Source organism: Strongylocentrotus purpuratus, unplaced genomic scaffold (genome assembly GCF_000002235.5).
Source record: "Strongylocentrotus purpuratus isolate Spur 01 unplaced genomic scaffold, Spur_5.0 spur5_scaffold_9, whole genome shotgun sequence".
Lineage (NCBI taxonomy): Eukaryota > Metazoa > Echinodermata > Echinoidea > Camarodonta > Strongylocentrotidae > Strongylocentrotus > Strongylocentrotus purpuratus.
Genome location: NW_022145615.1, coordinates 9,409,563 through 9,433,858, shown reverse-complemented (window position 1 = coordinate 9,433,858; position 24,296 = coordinate 9,409,563). Strand labels below are relative to the sequence as shown.

Sequence of the window (24,296 nt, the reverse complement as noted above, 5' to 3'; positions counted from 1 at the left end):
CACTACCATGCTGATCTAATAAATGAACCAAACTAGATACACAGATAGAGGATTTTACAAAACAAAGCATACTGATATATTTATCCCACTTTTCAAATTAATCTATTAATGATATTGCCAGAAGAAAGGACAATTCCAAATCACTGCCATGCTGATCTAATAATTGAACTAAACTAGATATACAGACCAATGATTTTACAAAACAAAGTGTACTATATATAATAATTAATTTTTTTGTGATCATCTGTTAATGGAATTGCCAGATAAAGAACAATTCCAAATCACTGCCATGATCAAGTATCATACATAATATTTAAAATCTATTGAAATCGCATATCTTGACTAGGATTATAACATATACAACAGAGAAATATTACCTTCCAATTATATACATTCCAAGTACATAAATGCACTTACATATGATGGTATTAAACCTTTTAAAAGTATGCACATACATGTACTTTTATACCACATCAAACAATTGATACATTATACAGTTATTGACTGGCAGGGGGTGTAATATAACCTTATTTGGACTGCTAAAGGGAGTTATATTTCCAAAGTGGTTATATTTTCCCAAAGCGCACAGCGCTGAGGGAAAATATGGTCATGAGGGAAAATATAACCCCCTTCAGGTCCAAAGAATTTTATATACCCCCTGCCAGTCAATAACTGTTATATTAGATAGCCTTGGTTTGATTTTAATTCAAGAAAAAAAAAGGAAAAAAAACCTTAACAAGTTTATGAAAACCGTTCGGTGAACGGTTTTCAAAATTGTAATTCCAATCATAAATATCTTGATAATCAGACAGGCGATCGGCTTGTAAAAGTCATGATGGAGTTCCTGACTGACCTAAAGGTTTATAATTGTCATTGCAGCATGAGCTAAATCAAGGATTATTTCTAAAGGATCTAAGACAAAGTTACCGGATCCCTTTAAACAGGTGATTTCCAGACGGGATAACTTTTAATGGTATTAATGATAATCACTTAAACCCCAAATATGAAGTTTGATATTCCTGCCAATGATTATGATGAATGTAAGAAAGACAATTTTTTCTTCTGGAGATTGCATATGATAAGAAGGACCGATTCAGACATTCAGACCCTAATATACAATGGCAAAATGTTTGGAAACTCCACCCTAGGCATTTACATGTATTACATGTACAACTAACATTACTGAATTATTCATACCGGTACTTCTGGTAAAATTGAATTTTTGTTGTTGTTGTTATTGTTGTTGTTGTTGTTGTTGTTTGTTTGTTTGTTTTTGTTTTTTTGTAACTCAAGAATGAAAGGTCGACTGGTTGAATTAGAGCATGCTTGATAGATGTAAACGTTAACATGTCATATTGGGACAAATCAATATTTCACACTCATTTTCTTTAAAACTTGGTAAAAACATGAATAATTTAGTTGTAAACTGTACATGGGAATGCATGTACACCAGGGCTGTATCAACAAGACCAAGTGTCGGAGAGCAGACAAATTTCCCCAGCAGTTTGTATACTAAACCTTTTATTTCAGTTTTTTTTTAAAAGAGAAGAAGATTAATACAGCCCAAGATGCAAATTAGAACCACTCTTCATTCACATTTCACTGCAAGAGTGAGTTGTAATGAGTTGACTTGAAAACTTGCTACAGAGTATTTTGACGCTTTCGCAGCACAGAGCTTACAAACACCCTGGAGAACTGGCAGCTGGGCAGGTATCCTTAATTCCATCAGTGCAATTCTGTGAGAAAAACATAAAAAAGCTTTCCTTATAAAATACATGTACGTGTATGTCATGCACCATGAAACTTTCTTGGATTGTTTAAAAGTTGACGTAAGTTTTCATTGCAACTAATTTATGTGAATTGCACAAATTTTGAATCACAATTATTCTATTTTGCGGCTATCGCAAACTTTTGCAAACCCGATCTGGACCAGATCGATCAATCAATCAATAATTCTCTTTATTAAAACAAAATGCATTGCAGCCATTGCCTGACTTTGGCTTTTTTAAAAACTTTGTACTGAAATATCATATAAAGCAACCAAGATGACATATGTGTTTATATGGTTGTTCACAATACATAAGACTTCATTTTCAAACAGCGTATTAAAGTCAATCTAAAAAATCTGTATATGTATATCACTTTTATCTTGTATGTCTAAAAAAAATCTTTAGATATTGCTATTACTAGTTTTGAGAATAAAACATGTATAAAGATATATGGATGCTGATTGATTGCCGGTTTCTTTGCATTCAATGGTATGTCGAGAGAAATGTGAGAAAAACATAACAAAGGTTTACTTATAAAAAACATGTACCTCTATGTCATTTCATGCACAAATTACTCAGTTTTTTCATCAACCTTCAACAATCTTACCGTTCACTTAAACCAAAATGTGATTACGACCCTGCAATGATGCATTGCTGGTTAAAGCAGAATGTAATCACTGTTTGCTTGTTAGACTATTTTTTCAATTCCCATGAGGAATAATTTGACATACTTTATATGTAGCAGCCATGTAATATGAGAAAAATACTTTCTAAGCATTCTTACACCTATTACTCAAAAGTAAAAATGAAAAATTTGATGGGCTGGAAGAGTACTTACGAGACCAAATGCACACACACACATACATATTCCAGTCTTTGTGGGTTTTATTGAAACATGTGATTTTCAAGTAGACTATAGTTAATCAATTTTGATAGAAAATACATGTAAAATATTATTGTCTATAAAAACCCTTGCAATACTTGAACATTGCCATTACGCAATTCAATATGATGAAAAATTGAGGTTGGAACATTATTTATAGGCAGGGTGGCCCATTAGCAGGCCCCAACAAATGAAAACTTTAGAATATAATCAGCATTTTGAAGTGAATATTGACTAAGAATCTTCAAAAGAATCATTTACTATTATTTGTACCACTACCAGGATCGATAACTTTAATGAAATATGAACAAATAACAAAAATTGATTTATTAATACTCATATTAAGTTGTGAAAACATAATCTTAGTCTGACCTAAAATGACCTTTGACCTTGACTTTGTGACCTGGAATTTGTGTCATGTGATTAGTGATACTTGATAACCCTTGGGAACAAGTTTCATGAAATTTGAACAAACACTTTGGAAATTAAGCTAAAAATTCAAAATCCTGATGTTGATGCCACATCAAAGTCTAAGTTTGCAGACCTGAAATGAAATTTGACCTTGAATTTTTCACCTAAAAGACTAATCACATGATTGGTGATACTTGATGACCCTTATGTTCAATTTTCATGAAATAGGAATGCATACTTTCAAAAGGATGATAATAATTCAAAATCTTACCCTTTGGTTAGATTTTGATGTTGATGCCACAACATAGTCAAAGTTTGTTGACCTGAAATGACCTTTGACCTTGACTTTGTGACCTGAAATTCTACTCACATAATTAGGGATACTTTATAACCCCTATGTTTAAGTTTAATGGAATAGGAGTGTATACTTTCATAATTATGTTAACAATTCAAAATCTTAACCTTTGGTTAAGTTACAGATGTTGATGCCACAACATAGTCAAAGTGTGTTGACCTGAAATGACCTTTGTCCTTGGGGCTGTAATGCTGGTCATATTGGACAAATCCAAAATGGCCGCCATCTGTGCTAAAGATCAAGTGTAGTTTCAAAAGGAGTAGGGGTAGTATGATGAAAATTTATATATATGGGGTTTATAGGGTCAGAAAATCTGATTATCATGTTCTTTTATCAATGTGAGGTCTCCTTGGGGCTGTAAAGACGGTCATAATGGTCAAATCCAAAATGGCCGCCATCTGAGCTAAAGATCAAGTGTAGTTTCAAAAGGAAAAGGGCTATGATAAAAGTTTATATATTAACAGCGTTTTCGGGGTCGAATAATCTGATTATGATGATTCTTGTATCAATTTGATGTCACCATCCTATCCTAAGACTACAATGAAGTCCATTTCCTGCTCGAAGAAGGGGAGGGAGGATGCGCCAAAACACAATTGAGTGGGTTAATGATGACACCGTATTTCGAGAGTCGGAAGAAGAGTAGCTCGTTGGAGGTGTTGAATATGTTCCTCTTGTGTCTCGCTCGCAATGAGGAGGTCGTCGATGTAGGCATAACAAATTAGTAGACCACAGGTTTCCTCATCAATGAACCGTTGAAAAGTCTGTGCGCCATTTCGTAACTAAAAAGGCATGCGCACAAATTCAAATAATCCAAAGGGTGTGGTGATGGCTGTTTTGTGTACCGTACATGAATTTGGTGGAACAATCTGATGAGAACAAGTGTGGAGAAAACTTGCTTGCCTGCTAGAGCTGAGGTGAAATCTTAAAGATGGGAAATAGGAAATTTATCGCGCACTGTATTCCTATTTAGTGCATAGTAGACACCGCTAGATCTCCAGTCTCCAGTCTCCAGGGTTTTTCTTGGGCACCATATGAAATGGGGAGGCCCAATTGCTGCCAGAAGGTCGGACAATATCTAATTCTCGCATGTGGTAGAATTTAGATCGGGCAATGCTGTACCTAACGGTTGCTAAGCGATGAGGACGGGCTGATACAGGAAGGCCTCTGGTCTCGATGTGATGTACGACAGAGTGTTTGATTTCTGCCTCCTCATAAACTGGGAATGTGATGTCTGGAAATCGGTCAAGAAGAGACTTATGAGCAGCTTGACTGTTTGTCTTGACAAACATAGTGCTGATAGAAGGAGAAGAAGAAAGGACCCCTCTCACATATAGATTAGTAGTAGAATCGATGAGCTTGAGATTGCACGATAACCAAAGTGATGAAGAAAGTCTGCCCCGATGATAAGAGCGCTGAACTGCTTGCAGGTGAAATTTCGAAGGGTGATGTTTCCCAGATTTTGATGGAGGAATAAAAATGCTTACTTCAGCTCCAGTATCTACAAGAATTCTAATTTGTGTTTTCCAATCCGTAATATAGAAAAGGCGACTATTGTGGGTGGTAGCAGTGGGACTTTTTGCTGCTAGTCGCTGGCTGGGTCATTTCCCTGGTTTGAAGAAGATTTGAACGTGCAGGGAGGAGTACATTTCTTGGCCTCGCTAACAAACCCCCAGTGAGAATAGCAATCCCCTCCATCATGGCGTTGTGAGCTGGGGCTTTGCGCTTGACGGTCTTGCTTCTGATGTGATATTTGCGCTTACATTTCCTGCATTTCCAGGAAAGGAGTAGGATGTGATCGAAGAAGAAGGAGAAGAAGCAGAAGAAGAGGAAGAAAATCAGATGGAGAATTTGTCTCAATGATTTTATAGGCTAAATCAACGAGTTTCTCAATCTCCATTGAGTTTCAAGTTGATACTAAGATGAGCTGAACATTATGTTGTGGGCAGCCTCTGGAGAAATAGCTCTTTCAGAATGTTCTCCTCCAACTTGTTCGTCCAGAGCAGTTTTTCATCTTGCAAAGTAACTGGGCAGGTTTGCAATATCTCAACTCTTCATAAATTAGCACCCGATGAAAACGTGTTTGCTCAGAGGCGGAGGTCCTCTGTACCAATTCAGTTTTCAGTTTAACGTAGGGCTGTTCCTGAGGAGGAGAGATCAGTAAGTCCGAAATTTCCTGGGTAGACTCCGGCTGCAAGGAGGCGACAACGTAGACAAACTTTGTTTTATGTTGGGTGATGCCTCGGGTCATAAATTCTGCCTGGAATTGGGCAAACCAAATGGTAGGATCATTGGGCCAGAAAGGAGGAATTTTGTGTTGAACATTGGAGACAGATGAAGGTTTGCACAAGTTTCAGAAGTTGAAATATGAAGGAAAGGGAGACAATAATTGAAACAGTTTTGATGAAGGATGTCTGTCACTCGGCACGTTGGTCGTGTTTAGATCACATCGGGGCACCAGTGAAAGGATGCTCTGCAAATGCCAGGGCAGTAGAAAAGTGACAGCAACGACTAGTAGAACATAATGCTGAAATGTACGGGTGCAGGCCAAGATTTATACATATATCGAGAGCACTTTTGTGCCGAGTTGAGCTTACCGACTGTATAACTGGACACTAACCATGACAGTAATCACTTCTAACCAAAGATTCCATATTGGAGAGCCTACCTTGCCTTTTTATCTTTACTTGTTGTGCCCACTTAAACTTACTGATTAAATAACTGAACACAAACCATGACAGTAATCACTTCTGACCAAGTGACCAAAGATTACATATTGGAAAGCCTTCCTTCCTTTTCTATATTTATTTGTAGTGACCAGTTGAACTTGCCGATTGAATTACTGGAAACAAACTATGACAGTAATCACTTCAAACCAAAGATTGAATATTGGAAAGCCTGCCTTGCTTTTTGTATTTGTCTCTTTAAACACAACAGCTGTGTAACTGTAACTATTTTCACCCAACATAGGAATAGATGAACAATATGGAATAGACGAATCAAGCAAATTATGATTCTTTTGGAGGGACACCACTCATGAATACCATAACTGAGTCTGTAAGCCGACCGTAATCAAAAGGGTTGTTTTTTAACATACATTTTAGGATTTTATGGAAAAATAATAAAAATAAAACCCAGGTAAAATGACATTCAAGGATCTGAATTACCGGTATATAACTACTGAGAAAAAAAATTAGAAGTACAACTCACATCAAATAAGTAATAGAGAAATAAACCCTCATAATTATTAAGCACTTAAAACGGCAGTTCATAAACAGAGCATCAATGTTCATGCCACAAACTAATTATTGTTGAAGCCATGCCAACCATTGTCCACCATGTTTTAACTTTGTAGAATCAAAATTGACAAGAATATTATTCCTTACAATAAACAGAACTGACAGACTTAATGGTAAGATATGGCTTGGGTGTATGTGCGTATGTGTGCATGTGTGTGTGATGATGTGGTGTTCGTGTGTATGTAAGGGTTAAAGATATAGACCAGTAGTGGTAAAATTGCGGTTCCAGGGTTTTGGGTGCAATATATCCATTCAATATTGTTTAAATATTGCCTTCAAAAGTTTAGATGGCAAAACTGGTCTTTACCTTTAACTAATGTATGTCAGTATGTTTATGTGTGCATGTTAATAACCACTGTAAAACCATAAAATTGGTTTCATCCCAACATATGACATCCCACAAAAGAGACAAAAATTTAAGTATACACATCGTCGCATTTACCCGTTGTAACAGCCTCAAAGGAGTCCTCAAATCGATGAAAGAACATTATAATCAGATTCTCTGACCACGAAAACCCCAGTTGATCAGGAAAGCGAGCTCTGAGTGGTCTGGAGCAAAAGGTGCAACTGAACCTGGAGATCCGCCTTCGTACTCGCTAGCAGGAGCGAGTCATCTAGATAGACGAAGAGGGGCAGGCCGCGATTCCTCAAAAACCTGGCCAGCGCATGAAACCTGAAAAACAGGGAGAGACACAGATGTTGATGGTCCCTCACCCTCTCTATAGTGCCCTTCTCCAGCAGCAACTGTATCTTGGCCGAGATATGCTGCCGAAAAAGGGCAGATAAGGCCGGCGGATAGATATGAATCACGCCGTGTTGGAAAGGCTCTACAAGCCTCGGAAATCACTTCGCGAGCGGGAAGGAAGAACCAAAGCGTCCGCCAACCTTGTGATCCTTGGCCCGCATCAAAACGCGTGCCAAGGCCGGGCCGTAGCCCTGCCGCGGACAGGACGCCCCTCTCTATCCCTGAAAGAGCCTCTCCCTCAAGATGGCCCAAAACCGCCCCTGGGCTGAGGAACAACCCGCGCTGTCACAGAAGGTGGTACCTGCACTACTCTACGTTGATAAGGAGTCTTTACCTTTTGCTAAAGCGGCTGGGGTTGCCTTTAACAATCTCCGCCGCCTGCTTCCAAGAGTCCAGCTCGCTTTACAAAATTGCCGCGAACTGGCCTCCGAAGAGGTGTTCCTCTGAAGAGGGCACCCCCGCCAACAGAGAGGGGACGTCTCTCTTTGAAACCCCTAAAGCGGAGAGAGCAAATTCTCTCCGGAGATTCGTTGCCTGGGCAGCCCCTGAAGAGAGCTGTGTCCATCAAAATCTCGTCCAAGATCATCTTATCAGCCTCGGAAACGGTAAGCTCCCGAGTCCTGACCCTTAGGGTTAGAAGCGGCCCCAGTTAAGCTGTCAATCTGACACCTGATTTTGCCTGTACCTCACTTGCCTGTCCTGGCTTTTCTAAAGTCTGGTACTGGCGACCTTTAAAATTGACGCCCAGTCTTGCCGCCAAACGAGTCAGGTCGGGCGAAAAAGATTTGGGCTCAAAGAAACCAAGAATGTCTGGAGACCTAAATGCAAAATCCTTGCAAACCAACTTTGGAGATGACTCTGCAGCTACATTCTTGTATGCTGTCTTGAAGTCGTCCGTCAATGGAGTCCCTTTAGAAGGAGTATCCAGACGGAAGAATCCTGAAGCCTGGGCTCCCTCCGACTGGGTTGGAGTGAAGGTCCCAGGCAAGTACTTAGTCAGCAGTGCCTGAGCATCTGCTGTCAACCCCCGAGGTACTTGGAGGCCAACACTGGCCATGAATTCCTGATCAGAATCTGCATCTTGGTCCCCAAACTCAACTTCGTAGGGAGCCTGGCTCCAAGGGGGCGGGCACACCCACAGACTAGACGACTCCTCACCGGGAGGGGCGCCTAGCGCCACCAGTATAGGAGGTGCGGCACGAGCCAGGTGGCTCTGAACCTGCAGAGGTTGCTTGTAACCAGGCATGGTCTGAAAACCGGGGAACGGGACCTACAAGTCCGGATACCCTACTCGAAAATCCAGCGTTTGGATCCGGTAAACCAGAACCTTTACGACACAGATATCCGGATCGAGCCGGGAAACCGGGACCGGGTTGGACCAGTAATCCGGAGTCGGTTTGGATGGTAAACCGGGGTCGGAACCGAAACCGTGACAGGCCGGCAAGCCGGTATCGACCGGATCTGACCAAACAACGAGACCGGAATGAACCGGATCGGTGTTTGGGTTGTCTGAGTCCACGGACCGTACAGAGTCAGGGGGCATAGCCAACCCGCTCTTCTCAGAAAAAAGCAATTCTGACTGATCGACCACCGAAGGGGAGGGAGTGGGAGCCTCCGCAGAGGACGCACTCTTCTTCCCAGTCTTAGCCTTTGGCTTCGACTTCGGTTTGGTCTGAGCATTGTCGGGCGTTCCCTCGACAGGAGGGTTGGACAGTCTCTTACGACTCCCAACCTGTCTGTGACGGGAAGAAACCGGCTTCTGAGGATTCAAGGCTATATCGAGTACAGCGAAATCACTCAAATTGCATGTGTCACTGGCTAAAGCAGAGTGTCAGTGGCCGCAATGGTGACACTCTTCCCCAGAACATGAGCGTCAGTGTCTAATGTGCGGTGAGGGCTAGTGATCGGTTCGCCCCCTTGCCGGGAACGCGGGTCCCAACAATGGATGTAATACCAAGCCCGACAGAAGTGAAGTCGGCAAACAGTAAAGAACTTGTCCGGGAGACGCTAGGAGCACTCCCTAGCTTACTCGCAGACACACTGAATGAACGAGTAGTCCGCTTGTCGAACACACCTCCAGCAGCTGTAATAGCTGGCTGGGAGACGCGGGTACCAGGTAACGACGTATCCATCCCGAACCTGTATCCAAAGGAAAACAAACAGAGAAACACCAGACAAAGGGAGCGAGAGCGATATAAACTCCACGCTCACTTTTATTTCAAGCCCAACAGTTTCAAATAAAATGTTTCGCAAACTACACTCAACAGCATGCACGAAGAAATAAAAAACAAACAATCAAGAACCGACAAAAGGTCGCGCCGCAGAAGCGATGATCCGCAAAGCGGAACAATCTAAGGAGGGAAGTTACAGTGAAGGGTGGTGAATAAATTAACCACCTAATCATACGTAAGAAATCCCAACCAACAAAGGCTGTAACGACCAGGACCAAACGCCCTTACCCAGCGGCGTACCAAAGCCTGGAATTTACGGTCGTGAAAGAGGAAATTTGTGGAGCAGAAATGATAGTCAAATTTGATGTGATGCTTTTTTCACAGATCTACCCAAACTTATTCCAGATTCTAAGGATATTTGTGAAGGGAAAGTTACAGAGAGGGAATGTATGGCAGTTTTGAAAGAAATGAACTTTTATAAAACAAGTGTTGAATTTTATTCATTATTTTGGATGGTAATAGGAGACGTAGTGGTTGATACTTCAAATGAATGTTTTTGTGAGGGTGAACTGTCCCACTCACAAAAACAGGCAGTAACTACTTTAATTCATAAAGAAGGCAAAGTCCTGTTACAAATTAAAAACTACACACCCATTTCCTTACTTAATGTGGACTACAAGATTCTAACCAAAGTTCTTTCAACAAGAATTTAAAAAGTATTACCAGAAGTTATTTGGATTGATCAGGTGGGACATCTTAAGGGCAGAAAGGTGAGGCAATTCGGTTAATTAATAATAATAATAATAATAGCTAGTTCTTATATAGCGCTTTTCAGGACTGAAGGCCCTCTCAAAGCGCATTAAAGATATAAATATTATTACCCCGGTCATCGGATTCAGGCTTACCGGCACACAATGTATGAACATTCTCCACTCCCTGGGGAGCATTCCAGCCAGGCGTCATTTTTACAAGTGCACACTTGCTAATCTAAGCACATTAGCTTTCGCATCCTACCGGGTACCCATTTAACACCTGGTTGGAGAGTGGCAAATGTAGATCAATGTCTTGCCAAAGGACATTAGTGCTGTGGTGGGACTTGAACCGCGGACCTTGTGATCCTCAATCCGGTGACATATCCACTCATCCACGACATAATGTTTCATACAACTCAAAATAAAGTACCTGCTTATTTGTTAGCAATAGATTTTGAAAAAGCATTTGACTCGGTTTCACACGTGTTTTTACAAAAGGTCTTAGTAGCCTTTGGTTTTGGACCGACATTTTGTAAATGCATGAAAATAATTTATAAGAATGCTCAAAGTTGTGTTTTCAATGGAGACGTATCGACTGGATATTTTTCTATTCCGAAAGGTGTGAGACAAGGTGATCCTTTGTCTGCCTATTTATTTTTACTTTGCATTGAGATTCTTGCTAGCGCAATTCGCAGCGACTCGGCTATTCATGGGGTTCCCTTTGATGATAAATAGACCCCCAAATCCTTAAGAAATTTAAAAAAGAATTATAGAAAATAGGCAAGAAGAATAGGAATTAGCAGGGGAGAAAGGCACTTTAACACTTCACTTCAGAAAATGGGACAACTTCCACAGTTAAGGATGGCGAGGCAAATACTTCTTTCTCAGACTCAAACATTTTTATATAATTTGGTCATAAGGAAAAGGAAGAGACAGAATTTCCAACAAATGTGTAGATGTGACTGCTCGGGAAGGGAGGGGGATTTGTTAAGCTTTGGAATGAAGGGGGGAGGGGGATAGGTATGTTTGTATGTTGTCTGAGTATGTGAGCGTGTGTGGTGTGTCTGTCTGTCTGTGTGTAAGGCTTTGATTTATAATATTTATTCAGTATAATTAATTTGAAAACATTATGTACTGTGTATTAAACTATATTATGTTTTTTCAGGAATGCACAATTTTCTTTATATTTTGATATGTTATGTAAACCAATGAAGATGTATGTTTTTTAATATTTTGTACTGAATGAATACAATAAAAAAAAAATGCTACAAAACAAAAAAGGCCACCTCTGGGCCAAATGTGGTGCTTTTAGAAGAATCTGCCCCAAAATATCTCTAACAGCCCCTACTATAACAAATGTTTTTTAAAGTCAGAATGTATAAAGTTAGCCTCAAAAAACTTTTCACGCCATTCTATGGGCCAACTGTTAATGTTCATAAATTCTCAAACCTAAATTGGACTCGGGATTCATGTGGGCTATATTCTACAATGTATGCGAGCACGTACAGGAGTATTGACTAGTCCACTTACAAGTCATTTTTACATTAATTGAGAGTGTATTGAACTTCAAATTTATTGAAGTAATATTTGAAGCTCAATGAACCCTCAACATCCAGAGCAATATATTTTGGGTGATTGGTACACTTTAGAACAATGATATTTAATATGTGTGGGGCAATCTAAAAGGGACGAAGAAAACAAATTAATCTTACTTACCACGTTATTAGCTAGCCACTGGCGAAATTCGTACCTATACTTAGCCATTTGTTCGTCATACAATTTAACTTCCTCAGCGATCCCAGTTCCTACCATTTCTGTATAAAGGGGGAAAGTAATATAATAATTAAGAAAGGTCTCAAAAATATTGTGGCATTGTACATGTATGTTGGTAGAGAGTTCATGATTGTAGGGCAGGAACAAAAAAAAACATACATGTGTATATATATATATATATATATATATATATATATATGTATATTTTGATATTCAAAAGAGAGATTGAAATTCTTTATAGAGTGGCAAAATGTAATGACCGAATTAATTACTGTTGACATGTACACGTCACATGCACAGATGAAACCAACTTATTTTTAGTCCTACAAAACAGCAATTCTGTACATGAAAACATGTTACAGAAATGTTAAACTCCCCAAACAGCTACATGTAACTGATGGACAAATAATATACAGATTGACTGGGAGGGTGTTTATTAAATATAACATTTTTTGGACTGCAAAAGGAAGTTATATTTTCCCCAAATATGCAAATTACTATCCTCGCAATCGATATCATGTGACATGCTTTAGACCAATCTCAACTTTGTTTCTGTAAGAGCTTTCTCACGACGAAACTCTTTGTTTGAAATTGAAACCTCCATTTGACTTTCACTTGTATGTAGGTCTACTTTATTATATTATCTCAAATAGAATTTAGAATTCTCTTATTGACAAGTTAAGAACACCTACGATGATCTTGATTGTAGTTACTCTCATTTTGCCAGCAGCCGACCTAGCGTTGTTTTGGCAAAAAGCTAGCAGGCCAGCTTCCTACCGCAAACCTTTCGAGTCCTGATAACAGACCGTTCATGTTCTGCCGAGAGTGTGGCAGAAGGTTTGTGTGTGAGGTGCGATTTCGATTCGGGATATACTTGCCAAGTCCTTATGACTTTCAATGTTCGTGAAATTGATGATTTATTTATTCATTTGCTCATCAATATTTTTAGTTACTTTAAAATACTGTTTAATGTGCAAGTTGATGTTCTCAATCAATCTTTCTTGTTGATCTTGTTACGATTAAAAAGTTATTAAATTCATCGAAGACTCTATTCGCATTATGAAATTAACATTGTATCTTTGAACTTATTTAACTTTTGGAATTTGTTGTCATTATCTGCTGTTTTTGGAAAATTGTCCCTGGTTCTTAAGAAATTGCCCCTCGCTCTGGTTAATCCCAGTGGGCAAGGGGAAACTTTTAAAAATAAATTGCCGCTTGCTCCTGGTTGCTTAATCCAAGGCTTGCTTGACACATCATCTAACAACACCCTACAAATACAGTATCAGGTAAAATACACAGACACTAACTTGAATCGTCTGTAGCAACGTTTACAGTAACATTGAGAACAATGATGCTGTCCAAGGGGCTGGAAACGGTGATAATGCCATTGATATTGTCCTGAAGGGCAGTTATCTCACAGAGGACATGTAGGAATTCCCTCTTTCCTGCCCCGGTGGACTTCAGGACTTGCTGACTGCACTTATGATTCTCCAATCCCCCTGAGAAGGTTGCATTTATATCAGAGCCAGCAGGTCCCTCAAAGAGTTTGAAGATTTGGATTCTGGCATCATCAAAGATGATAGGGAAGGTGAAATTGGAAACATCTGGTGATCGATCAAGGATCTTCAAATCTGCTGGATGAAGACAGATGCATAATAATATGAAAAGAATAGCCATCTCTCTATAGTCACTTGGTCACATGATGAAGACAGAGGCATAATAATATAATTTACATGCAACTATCGTATCATATTTCATTTTTTAATAATCATGGCTTGTCTTTTATATAAATATCCTTGTTATTGTCTGTTTTTGTTTGGCAGCCATTCAAGAGATTGACAATTTGTCTGAGTGACCAAGGTCAAACTTCCTTTGACCGAAGTCCTAGAGACAAACTTCAAGGGCTCTTAAGATGACATCGTGAAAAGGTGGAAACTGTGTCAGGTGCTTGTTTCAAGATGGAGTGGTATTTTTAATATCCTGGCATGAAAAATATGGTGTTAGCTCTAGAGATTTCATTTTTTTATATTGCAATTAATATAGGAGGCGCGATAGCTCAGTCGGTAGAGCAGTGGTCTCGGAATCCGGTGACCCGAGTTCGAAAGCAAGGCGATGCGCTAGTGCCCTTTGGTAAGGCATTAATCCTTATTACCAGGTCCCTCAGAGAGGACCTAAAGCTGTCTGCCTTCTGGTTGCTTACTAAAAAGCATTTATGCTTTCTTAGCAGTCAGGTAAAATAACAACCACCACATTTGTGTAACAAATTGTCAATCTCTTGAATGGCTGCCAAACAAAAACAGACAACAACAATGATATTTATATAAAAGTACAAGCCATGATTATTAAACAATGAAATAAGATACGATAGTTGCATGTAAATTGTCATACAAATATAAAAGAATGCTTTAGGCAATCCATTGTTGCCACAAATGATGTGTACGTGAGTACTAAATGGACAAATTCTGATAAGAGTCATGTTTGCGAGTTCTTCATTTTTGATCACTTTATTTCATCATGATTATCAGGAACCGAAATACATGTATATGAAAAAATGTGCAGCCTTTTGGCAGCTTCTTCCTTTTTCTCTTCTTTCTTTCATTTGCTCCTTTCCTTTCTTTTCTTTCTTTTCCTTTCATTACTCTCCTTCCTCTTTTTCTTTCATCTCTTCTCTTTCCTTTCTTTCCTTTCGTGTCCTTTTCTTTTCTTTATTTTCTTACATACGATGTCAGGGTATGAAGCAGTCACATCACAGTATATAACTTATATGAAGATCAGGAAAATGCCACATAGCATCTTTAGTCACAGGATATAACTATCATCAAGGCTGATCTTAATGCTAACGTTGGTCATGATAGAGCTGATGACACTATGAATATGACTGACAAAGAAAGCGGACAAAATATACAGTTCCTCAGGTAGACAAAGGAACATCCCTTCACTGCTATTATGTAAAAATGTGTAGAACAGGTGTCACATGCATATTCACCTTTTTACGTAATAGCAGTGAAGGGATGTTCCTTTATTTACCTGAGGAACTGTATATTTTGTCCGCTTTCTTTGTCTGTCATGTTCATAGTGTGAAATAGTAGGACCCCATGGACTTGGAACCAGAAATGAAAGAGAAAAGATATGGAGAGAGTGGTGTACAATTCACCATCAGCTTATTTCAAATGCATGGTTCACATCCGAGACGACTGTGGACTTGGGATTTGGAAAAGTCCAGGCAACAGAACCAGAAACTAGATTGACTACATCCCAGTATTAAAGCAGGAGATTTCGAAACTCCATACGACAAGCTCACAGATATCCAGGAGCTGACTGCTAGAGCCACCATGTGCTCCTCATCTGTCACATGCATTTCAGGCTTTTAGAAGTTGAAGAAAACGGAGGCAAGCCAGAGATTAGAACTGAACCTTTTGAGGACAAAGAACTAAAGCATAAGTACAGAGAGAGTGCAAAATGGGTTCAGGATGTTTAATACAAGTGGAAGGAGAGAATGAGTCTCAATGGCAAAGGCTTTCTGACGGTCTCCAAAAAATCTTTTTTCTTCTTTTTCCGAAAAAGAACAGGAATTGGACAAGCAATGGATTACCTCCCAAATACTAAACTACTTAAAGATGACATTTATAAAAACAAAATTAAATTAAAAAGCTAGCGCATTAAATAACAAGGGAAATGCTCTTGGCGGTTTTGCCTGCATTACGCAATTCGATATGATGAAAAATTGAGGTTGGGACATTATTTATAGGTAGGATGGCCCATTAGCAGGCCCCCTAAAATGAATCCTTTGAATATAATCAGCATTTTGAATTGAATATTGACCAGGAATCATCAGAAGAATTATTTGTACCAAGATTGATAACTTTCATGAAATATGAACAAATAACACAAATGATTTATTAATTCTCATATTAAGTTGTGAAACATAATCAAAGTCTACTGACCTAAAATGAACTTTGATCTTGACTCTGTGAACTATAATTTGTGTCATATGATTTGTGATACTTGATTACCCTTGGGTAAAAGTTTCATGGAATTTGAACAAAAACTTTTGAAATTATGCTAAAAATTCAAAATCTTGATGTTGATGCCACAACATAGTCTAAGTTTGTTGTCCTGAAATGACCTTTGACTTTGACTTAGTGACCTTAAATTCTACATACATGATTGGGAATACCTGATAACCCTTTTGTCTAAGTTTCATCGAATAACAACTTATACTTGCAAAATTATATTAAAAATTTAAAAACTTAACATAAGTAATAGATATTGACACCGCCGGCGCCGGAAAAGCGGCGACTATGTCTTGCTTTTATTATGCAGGCGAGATGCATAAATATATATGATATAAAAGTTTCACATGAATAAAAGAACAACCATGAAGGAAGAACAACATTTAAGTAAAAACCTAATTAAATGAAAATAACAGACATAGATATATGATATAAAAAGTGTCATTTGAATCAATAGGAATAGGGGAAGAGTAAAATGCGGTAGGATGAGTAAAGAAAAGTAAATGAGAGAAAGAATGTGAGAAAAGGAAGAGTATCCCAATAACGAAATAAAAAAATATGCACCGAGATGTAATATTCACATGCATGGAGTAGAGGTTTGATTATCTTAGATGGAAAGAGTGATGCAGAAGTAAAGAAATGAGTTGCACTTGCAAAGGAGTCATTTACCAAAAATGGGAAATGTGCTACAAAATCAAAACTTAACAAGATGGAACTTCGACTGCGCGCAGTCGAAAATGATGCCTCCGTCATAGAGTAATTTTACAAACCAAAACAGAAGCAATTTTTCAAATTCAAGTTCGATTGTTATCATTGACAGGTTCTCAGAATATTGTGATTACAAGCTATTTCTCATGTACATGTATGACCCTTTGATCTTTGACCTCATTACCCCAATATCTAATCAGTTCATTGCTTCAGCAAAATACATACATGTCCTTAGTTTAATGGTAATCTGTCCATCTGTTCTAATGATAATGTGATCACAAGCTATGTTTTGCATACATAATGAGCCCTGTGACCTATGACCTTTGACCTTGTGAACCCAAAATCTAATCAATTAATTGGCTTTGCAAGATACATTCATGGCCTAAGTAGGCTTGGAATCCATCAATCAGTTCTTGAGATAACACGATCACAAGCTATTTTTTGCATACATAATGAGCCCTGTGACCTTTGACCTTGTGACCCAAAAGTCTAATCAATTTATTGGCTCTGCAAGTTACATTCATGACCAAAGTTTGGCAGGAATCCATCAGTCGGTTCTTGAGATAACGCGATCACGGGACAGACATACGGACAATTCGAAAACATAATGCCTCCGGCTACTTCGTAACAGAGGCATAAAAATGACCATCATGATCCGGATACTGAAGTGCTATGTATGGTCCATCCTCCTGTAAGGCTGCCAGAGCTGGATGTTAAATTAATCCTTGGACAGCAGAATTCATGCAGCAGAAATGTGGTTCTTAAGAAGAATACTTAGAATACCATGAATTGACAGGATACCAAACATAGAAGTGCTAAATAAGGCATGTGTCGATAGACCCCCCCCCCCCTCTTAACATCATAAGGAACAGACAAATTCGGTTATTTGGGTATACTATGAGAAGAGAAGGCACAGGAAAAATTGTGGGAAAGAGAAACAGCGCATCAATTACATGGATGAGTTCATTGGGCTGACTGGTAACAGAAGCAACAACACCTTACAAAGAACCAGAGATATAAGTAGATGGAGAGCTTTGATCGCCAATGTCTGGAACAGACGAGGCACCTAGCGAGCAAAGCAAACATGTCAATGTGAGTTAACTGTGTGTGTGAGAGAGAGAGTGATAGAGAATATCAAAGTTGGGGGAAGTGTATTAAATATTTGAAACAAAGTAATGAAACAACATAATGGCAGGCTATGCACTGCAAAATAAAAATAATTATATGAAACCTATAGAGAAAAACCACCTGCCTATAAAGACCACTTTCCTTACCTCCCTTGGGAAGTCTAGGTTTTGGTTGTATTTACTTGATTTACCTTCTTTAAAATCGGGATCAAATCGAAAAGCAACGTTGTCCAGAGTTCCATAGATAACCCCTCCGTTTGCCTCAAGATAACTGACTCCAAACGGCCACTTGTTTGCTCTCTGTGATGATTGGAATGAAATGATAATGAAAAACAATAATGATAATGATACAATAATTATACTTTGACCTTCGGGTCTCTCCTTCAAGTATAATTGATTGGGGGGTGTGCAGCTGGGCCACTACACCACAATACACCTACAATAAAGCAATTTTACAAACCAGAACAGAAGAAATTTTTCAAATTCAAGTTCAATTGTAATCCATTAACAGGTTCTCAGAATATCGGGATTACAAGCAATTTCTCATATACATATATGACCCTTTGATCTTTGACCTCATGACCCTAAAATCTACTCAGTTCATTGCATGGGTCTGCAAGATACATACATAATCTAAGTTTGGCAGGAATCCATCAATCTGTTCTAATGATAATGCGATCACAAGCTATTTTAGCATACATTATGAGCTGCATGACCTTTGACCTTGACCTCATGACCCAAGAATCTACTCAGTTCATTGGCTCTGCAAGATACATACATGACCTAAGTTTGGCAGGAATCCATCAATCAATTCTTGAGATAACGCGATCACGAGCTGTTTTTGCATACATAATGAGCCCTGTGACCTTTGACCTTTGACCTCGTGACCCCAAAATCTAATCAGTTCATCGGCTCTGCAAGATACATACATGACCAAAGTTTGGCAGGAATCCATCAATCGGTTCTTCAGATAATGCGATCACAAGAACGGGACGTACGGACGGACGGACGGTACGTACAGACGTACGAACAACCCAAAAACATAATGCCTCCGGCTACTTCGTAACGGAGGCATAAAAAGCCTGGACAATTGGCGTACACGCAGAGGTCGGGTGACCTGGGTAGGACTGTTGGTTTATCACCCTATGAAACGTACCCCTCTTCCTGTACAACTGAAACTTTGACGTGTAAGGCTTGATTAAAACCCAACCCTAATCTCAGGAACAATGTTACATACGGCTAACAATTCTTTCACCTGTGAAAAATACCTCTGTATCTCCATGAGAAAATGCACATCTAAGAGGTTAGACCTCATGAAATCCTCTCTTAGGTACATGGAGCTTAGCGAGATGTAGTGGAATGAAAAGACATGTCCAAAACGCAAACTGCATAATTGTAAAAGATCATATGTTCATCACACAGAGGTAAAACCATGTTTTTAGAGTATAGAGCTGGTGAATGCATATAACATCTCGATTAAGCTCAATGTTAGCTAAACTTTTATTCAGATATGTCAATAAAGAACTTTTAATTAACAAACATCACCAACTACCGTATTTGCCGGCGTATAGGCCGCAGTATTTTAGGAAGAGAAAATATCAAAAAGTCGGGGTGCGGCCTATGCGGCGAAAGAGTAAAAAATGTTTTTTTTTTTTTTTCTTCTTTCGATTTATGGCGCTATGCCTGGCAATGTCTCCCAGCTCAGTAATCAGTGTGTTGACTCACCACTCGGAAACTACAACAACACTAAAATGTGTCTGTCATCTTGGTTTGAAAGTAATCTTTCTAATAAATCTCAATATGTAGTTTATAATAATAATTCCTCAATGTTTTTTATATAACAAATGGTGTACCACAAGGTTCTATCCTAGGACCTGATATCGATTTTGATTTATCATTATCGATTTACCATTTACTATTTACTATTGTTTTTAATTCACATTAATGATCTTACACATTCTTCTAAAAAACGACATTGTTACTATTATTTGTGACAAGTTTACAAGCACAAATCAGCGCCTTTAACTGCACCTCGATGTTAAATGAAGGTCCTTCCCCGCGTGGGTTTTCGGCAACAAAACAAAAAACGATTTTTTTTTTTTTTTTTTTTTAAATGTCAAAATCGGGGGTGTGGCCTATACGGCGCTGCGGCCTTATCGCCGGCAAATACGGTATGTACAAACTTGTACAAGCTTTCAAAGCAATGTCAACCACTCTTTCTCAGTACATCTCCTTACTCTTTCAGCACCAGAAGACATCATATTCACTTCAATCTACTTTGGCTTCTTCCCTTTTCATTCCCAAATCTAGAAAACAGACTTGCTTCAAATCCTTTCAAATTGGTGCCGTACGTCTTTGGAATCAACTCCTTGCATTTCTAAGAAATAGTACTTCACTTCACTGCTTCAAAATTCATCTGAATACATACTTCTACAATTCTTCCTCATGTTTTGATTGACTAACGGAAAGCGCCTTGTATCCTCTGGAAAATGCACTACGGGTATATATATCTGATTATTATTATTTTGATCGTCGTCTTTATGCATTTTGCGTTCCAGACTTTAGACCTAACCCTCATGGGTTTTACTCTGTGTAACATACCTGTGTTTCGTCAACCGAATCTACCTCCAATTCAATCTGCCTTGTGATCAAGACCTCATTTGCATCGATGCTAGCTTCATAGATTGTATTATTATCTGAAAAGAAGATGGGGGAATCAATTTCAAATGCATTGTTCTAAAGTTTTCTACATGTCTAATTTTTGGTAATACAAAACAAATTATTAAAAAAAAGATATCTAACAAAACAATAATAAATTTGATTGGAAAATTTCTGGTTGTAATTTACATTATAAAGAAATTCAGTCATATAAAGATAGTAAAAGAAACGTACATGTAGGTGGAGGAGTCTATTAAAAACAATTACTAGTATTTTCATAGACCAATACGAACAGTGGCAAACTAGTACCGGTAGTCCCTTTTTGTTACATTTGTAGACCAGAGCCGTTAAAGACATAACAGAAGGATTGAGTGTGTATTATACAAACTCTGCATACCCATGAAGCAGTTTTATTCTAGAATAAACAAGAAGCCATTGGTTAAATTACCCCCATTGTTTTGTGTAAAACTCCACAGTAGGTAAATGAGTGACTGTGCAGGAAGGAAGAGGAAGCAACCGAAGTTTCGACCCTCATGTATTCATGTAGCGGTATTTTGTGCTACTAGGTTTCACCAAGCAACTTTTAAAACAACCAACTTGCATGGCCTGTTGCTAGCACAGAACTTACTGGTGCCGACGTAGACTAGGATGGAGTTGGATGATTCATTGAATACTGCCAGCTGTTGGCCACGGATGCCCTCAAACACAGCAAGGGCTTCATCGGTTGCGCGGCTGTAATCATTGCACATTGTGTCCAGGCCGCAATTCGGTGCATTGGTGTTCAGCAAAGTATAATCCTCCAGATAGTTATATGCATCAACATGGAATGGTGTTGAGCACTGCAGTAAGAAATATATAACCAGAACGTCAATGATGTAGCGCTCATCCGCATCTCGCAACAACAAATATCGTAAATTTTATGTGGTACACTTTTGAACTGGTCAAGAAAATAAAAATTTGATGCCCTGGAAGGGACATAATTTCATTTGTCTGTACAAGATTAAATAGACACTAAAGGAAATGGAATGAAAATTGGTTGAAAAATATATGGTTTTATGACAAGCAGGACTCGAACTTAGTAAGAGATAAATGTAAACATACTCACCTTTTATTATGATGAGAAAAGGACAGAGGTATAAATAGTCAGTAAATTGTCAACAGTCAAATATGGCAAAATAACAATTTTGTAAGGGACAAAAACAAGTTAGTGTGAGAAAATTGTTAAAATATTTAAACAAATTGAAGAATTAGGAGGTAACAAGATAGTGAAAACAATGCATGCATAATACTGATGAATTAAAATATTCTTTTTGTTTTTTCTGGAATAAATTTGCATAAATTACCATAATTAATTAATGAAGAAAAATTTCTAAATTCTGCGTAGAGGTACATGTATAGTGTTCCAAATTTAGCTCAATGATATAAAGCAAATCAAATCAAAAATTGGTCGAGAAATGAAGGAGAAGCCTTTTTTGTGATTTCGAATAAATTTGCAGAAATTAGCATAGATAATGAATTTCACGATTCTGTGTAGAATTTTTAAATCCCCCTCCTAGCCCTATCATATAAAACAATCAGAATCAAAATCGGTTGAAGAATAAAGAAGAAGCATTTTGAAAACTGTGGACGGACGGACGGACTGACGACGAACGCCACGCCATGGCATATGCTCATCGGGCCCTTCGGGCCGGATGAGCTAAAAACGATAAAACATGTATAACAATAATAATTCTTAGTAGTAGTAGTAGAACAAGTACAGAAGTTACTGTAGTAGTAATACAGTAGTAGTATCAGGAGGAGTAGTGGTAGTAGTAGCAGTATAGTAGTAGTAGCTAGTAGTAGTAGTCATGGGTGTCGATCCGTAACTGATACCTATTCATCAGGGGGGGATGATCTATTCATTCATCCCCCCCTGATGAATAGGTATTACGTAAGGATCGACACCCATGGTAGTAGTAGTAGTATTTGTAGTAGTGGTGGTGGTGGTGGTGGTGGTGGTGATAGTGGTGGTGGTGGTGGTGGGGTGGTGGTGGTGGTGGGGGTGGTGGTGGTGGTGGTGGTGGTGGTGGTGGTGGTGGTGGTGGTAGTAGTAGTAGTAGTAGTAGTAGTAGTAGTAGTAGTAGTAGTAGTAGTAGTAGTAGTAGTAGTAGTAGCAGTAGTATAAAGTAGTGGAAGCATTTAGTAGTGGTAGTATTAGTAGTAACAGCAGGAGAAATAGTATAGATGTAGCCGTCATGTAAATGTATGTTTGGCTCCCATTTTATCATCCTAATTACAGCCAACAGGTCAAAAATTAAAGGGCAAGTGCGGCCCATTTGGAAGGTGAATTGAATAAACAAAACAAAACAAAACAAAACAAGCAAAACAGTGATGGTTTCATGAAAATTGGATGAAAAAGTTATGGAATTTTTCAATTTCACATAATTTCATGAAACGGTGATACCCTGTATGTATCACACAGGCTGTATGCAAATTAGCGAGTTTATAGTGTCATCCCTCCCTTTTCGCTATATTACAGCCAACAGGTCAAAAATTAAAGGGCAAGTGCGGCCCATTTGGAAGGTGAATTGAATAAACAAAACAAAATAAGCAAAACAGTGATGGTTTCATGAAAATTGGATGAAAAAGTTATGGAATTTTTCAATTTCATATAATTTCATGAAACGGTGATATGTATCACGCAGGCTGTATGCAAATTAGCGAGTTTATAGTGTCATCCCTCCCTTTTCGCTATATTTCTTTCTACATAAAATAAACAAATATATCACTTTTTTGCTCTGGAAATGTAAAACATGACATGAATCCTTATGGAATATGTGCAATATCACCACTAACTTGTAACTTATTGTAATATAGATCCTCTCAAACCGGCGCTTTTTCAGGACTACACTCACTCAAGAAAGAAAGATGACCGAGAGTCCATTTCAGGACTCCCCAATCCTCCCTCTCTCTCACATGGTGCAACCACAATGACTGAAAAGTGATTTTAAGAAAATACATAGGAAATAGTGAGGGTATGACATAATTTTTCGCTAATTTGCATGCAGTCTGTGTGATACATATCAAATACAAATCATACAAAACTTTAAAATTCACAAACTCTCTGATATCTTATCCAATCTTGATGAAACTTCCACTTTTTTTGTTGGGTTTATTTCTCTCTTTTTATTTAATTCAACTTGCAAATGGAGACTTGCACTTTAACCCTATTTAGCCCGGGCTATTTTGAAACTGCATAGCCCGGGGGGGGGGGGGGGGGGGGGGGGCTTCTAAGGCCCCCCCCCCCCCCATATGATCTCGGCCGTGAAACGCAGATCGGCGCGAAAATTTGCATACATGTCAAGTGAAGTGTAAAAATTACTATGGTAATTTCGATTTTTTTTGAAAAATTCACTCATTTGCATATTTATGGTAATTTATGCAAATAAGGTCAAAAAATTCACATTTTTGCCCAAAAATCAGACATTATTCATATTTAAGCATTCTTTCTCACTACATATATTTGTTAGACCATTTGGAATAATAATACAACAGGGTTATTCCTTATGTTATCTATTGTTTTGATAATTTCTTATGTATTTCTTTGTTTTTTTTAACTTACATGTATGTATTTTATTGTTTTTGTTGTTTTATTT

The 24,296-nt window shown here is 38.4% G+C and overlaps 1 protein-coding gene across 4 annotated transcripts in view; it reads right to left on the bottom strand.

The window, feature by feature from the left end:
* Window positions 1–1,053: 1,053 nt before the first annotated feature.
* Window positions 1,054–24,296, bottom strand: part of LOC100892024 (semaphorin-2A) — a 67,618-nt gene continuing 44,375 nt past the window's right edge. For 3 of the 4 annotated variants that reach the window (XM_030976496.1, XM_030976495.1, XM_030976498.1), the window contains exons 12-17: window positions 21,290–21,500; window positions 20,605–20,699; window positions 18,195–18,303; window positions 13,463–13,789; window positions 12,099–12,196; window positions 1,054–1,736 (exon numbers count right to left, since the gene is read on the bottom strand). In XM_030976496.1, coding sequence (XP_030832356.1) covers window positions 1,677–1,736; window positions 12,099–12,196; window positions 13,463–13,789; window positions 18,195–18,303; window positions 20,605–20,699; window positions 21,290–21,500 — 900 coding nt within the window. In that variant the 3' untranslated portion in view covers window positions 1,054–1,676. The remainder of the gene's footprint in view (window positions 1,737–12,098; window positions 12,197–13,462; window positions 13,790–18,194; window positions 18,304–20,604; window positions 20,700–21,289; window positions 21,501–24,296) is intronic. The other variant, XM_030976497.1, reaches the window with a different exon arrangement.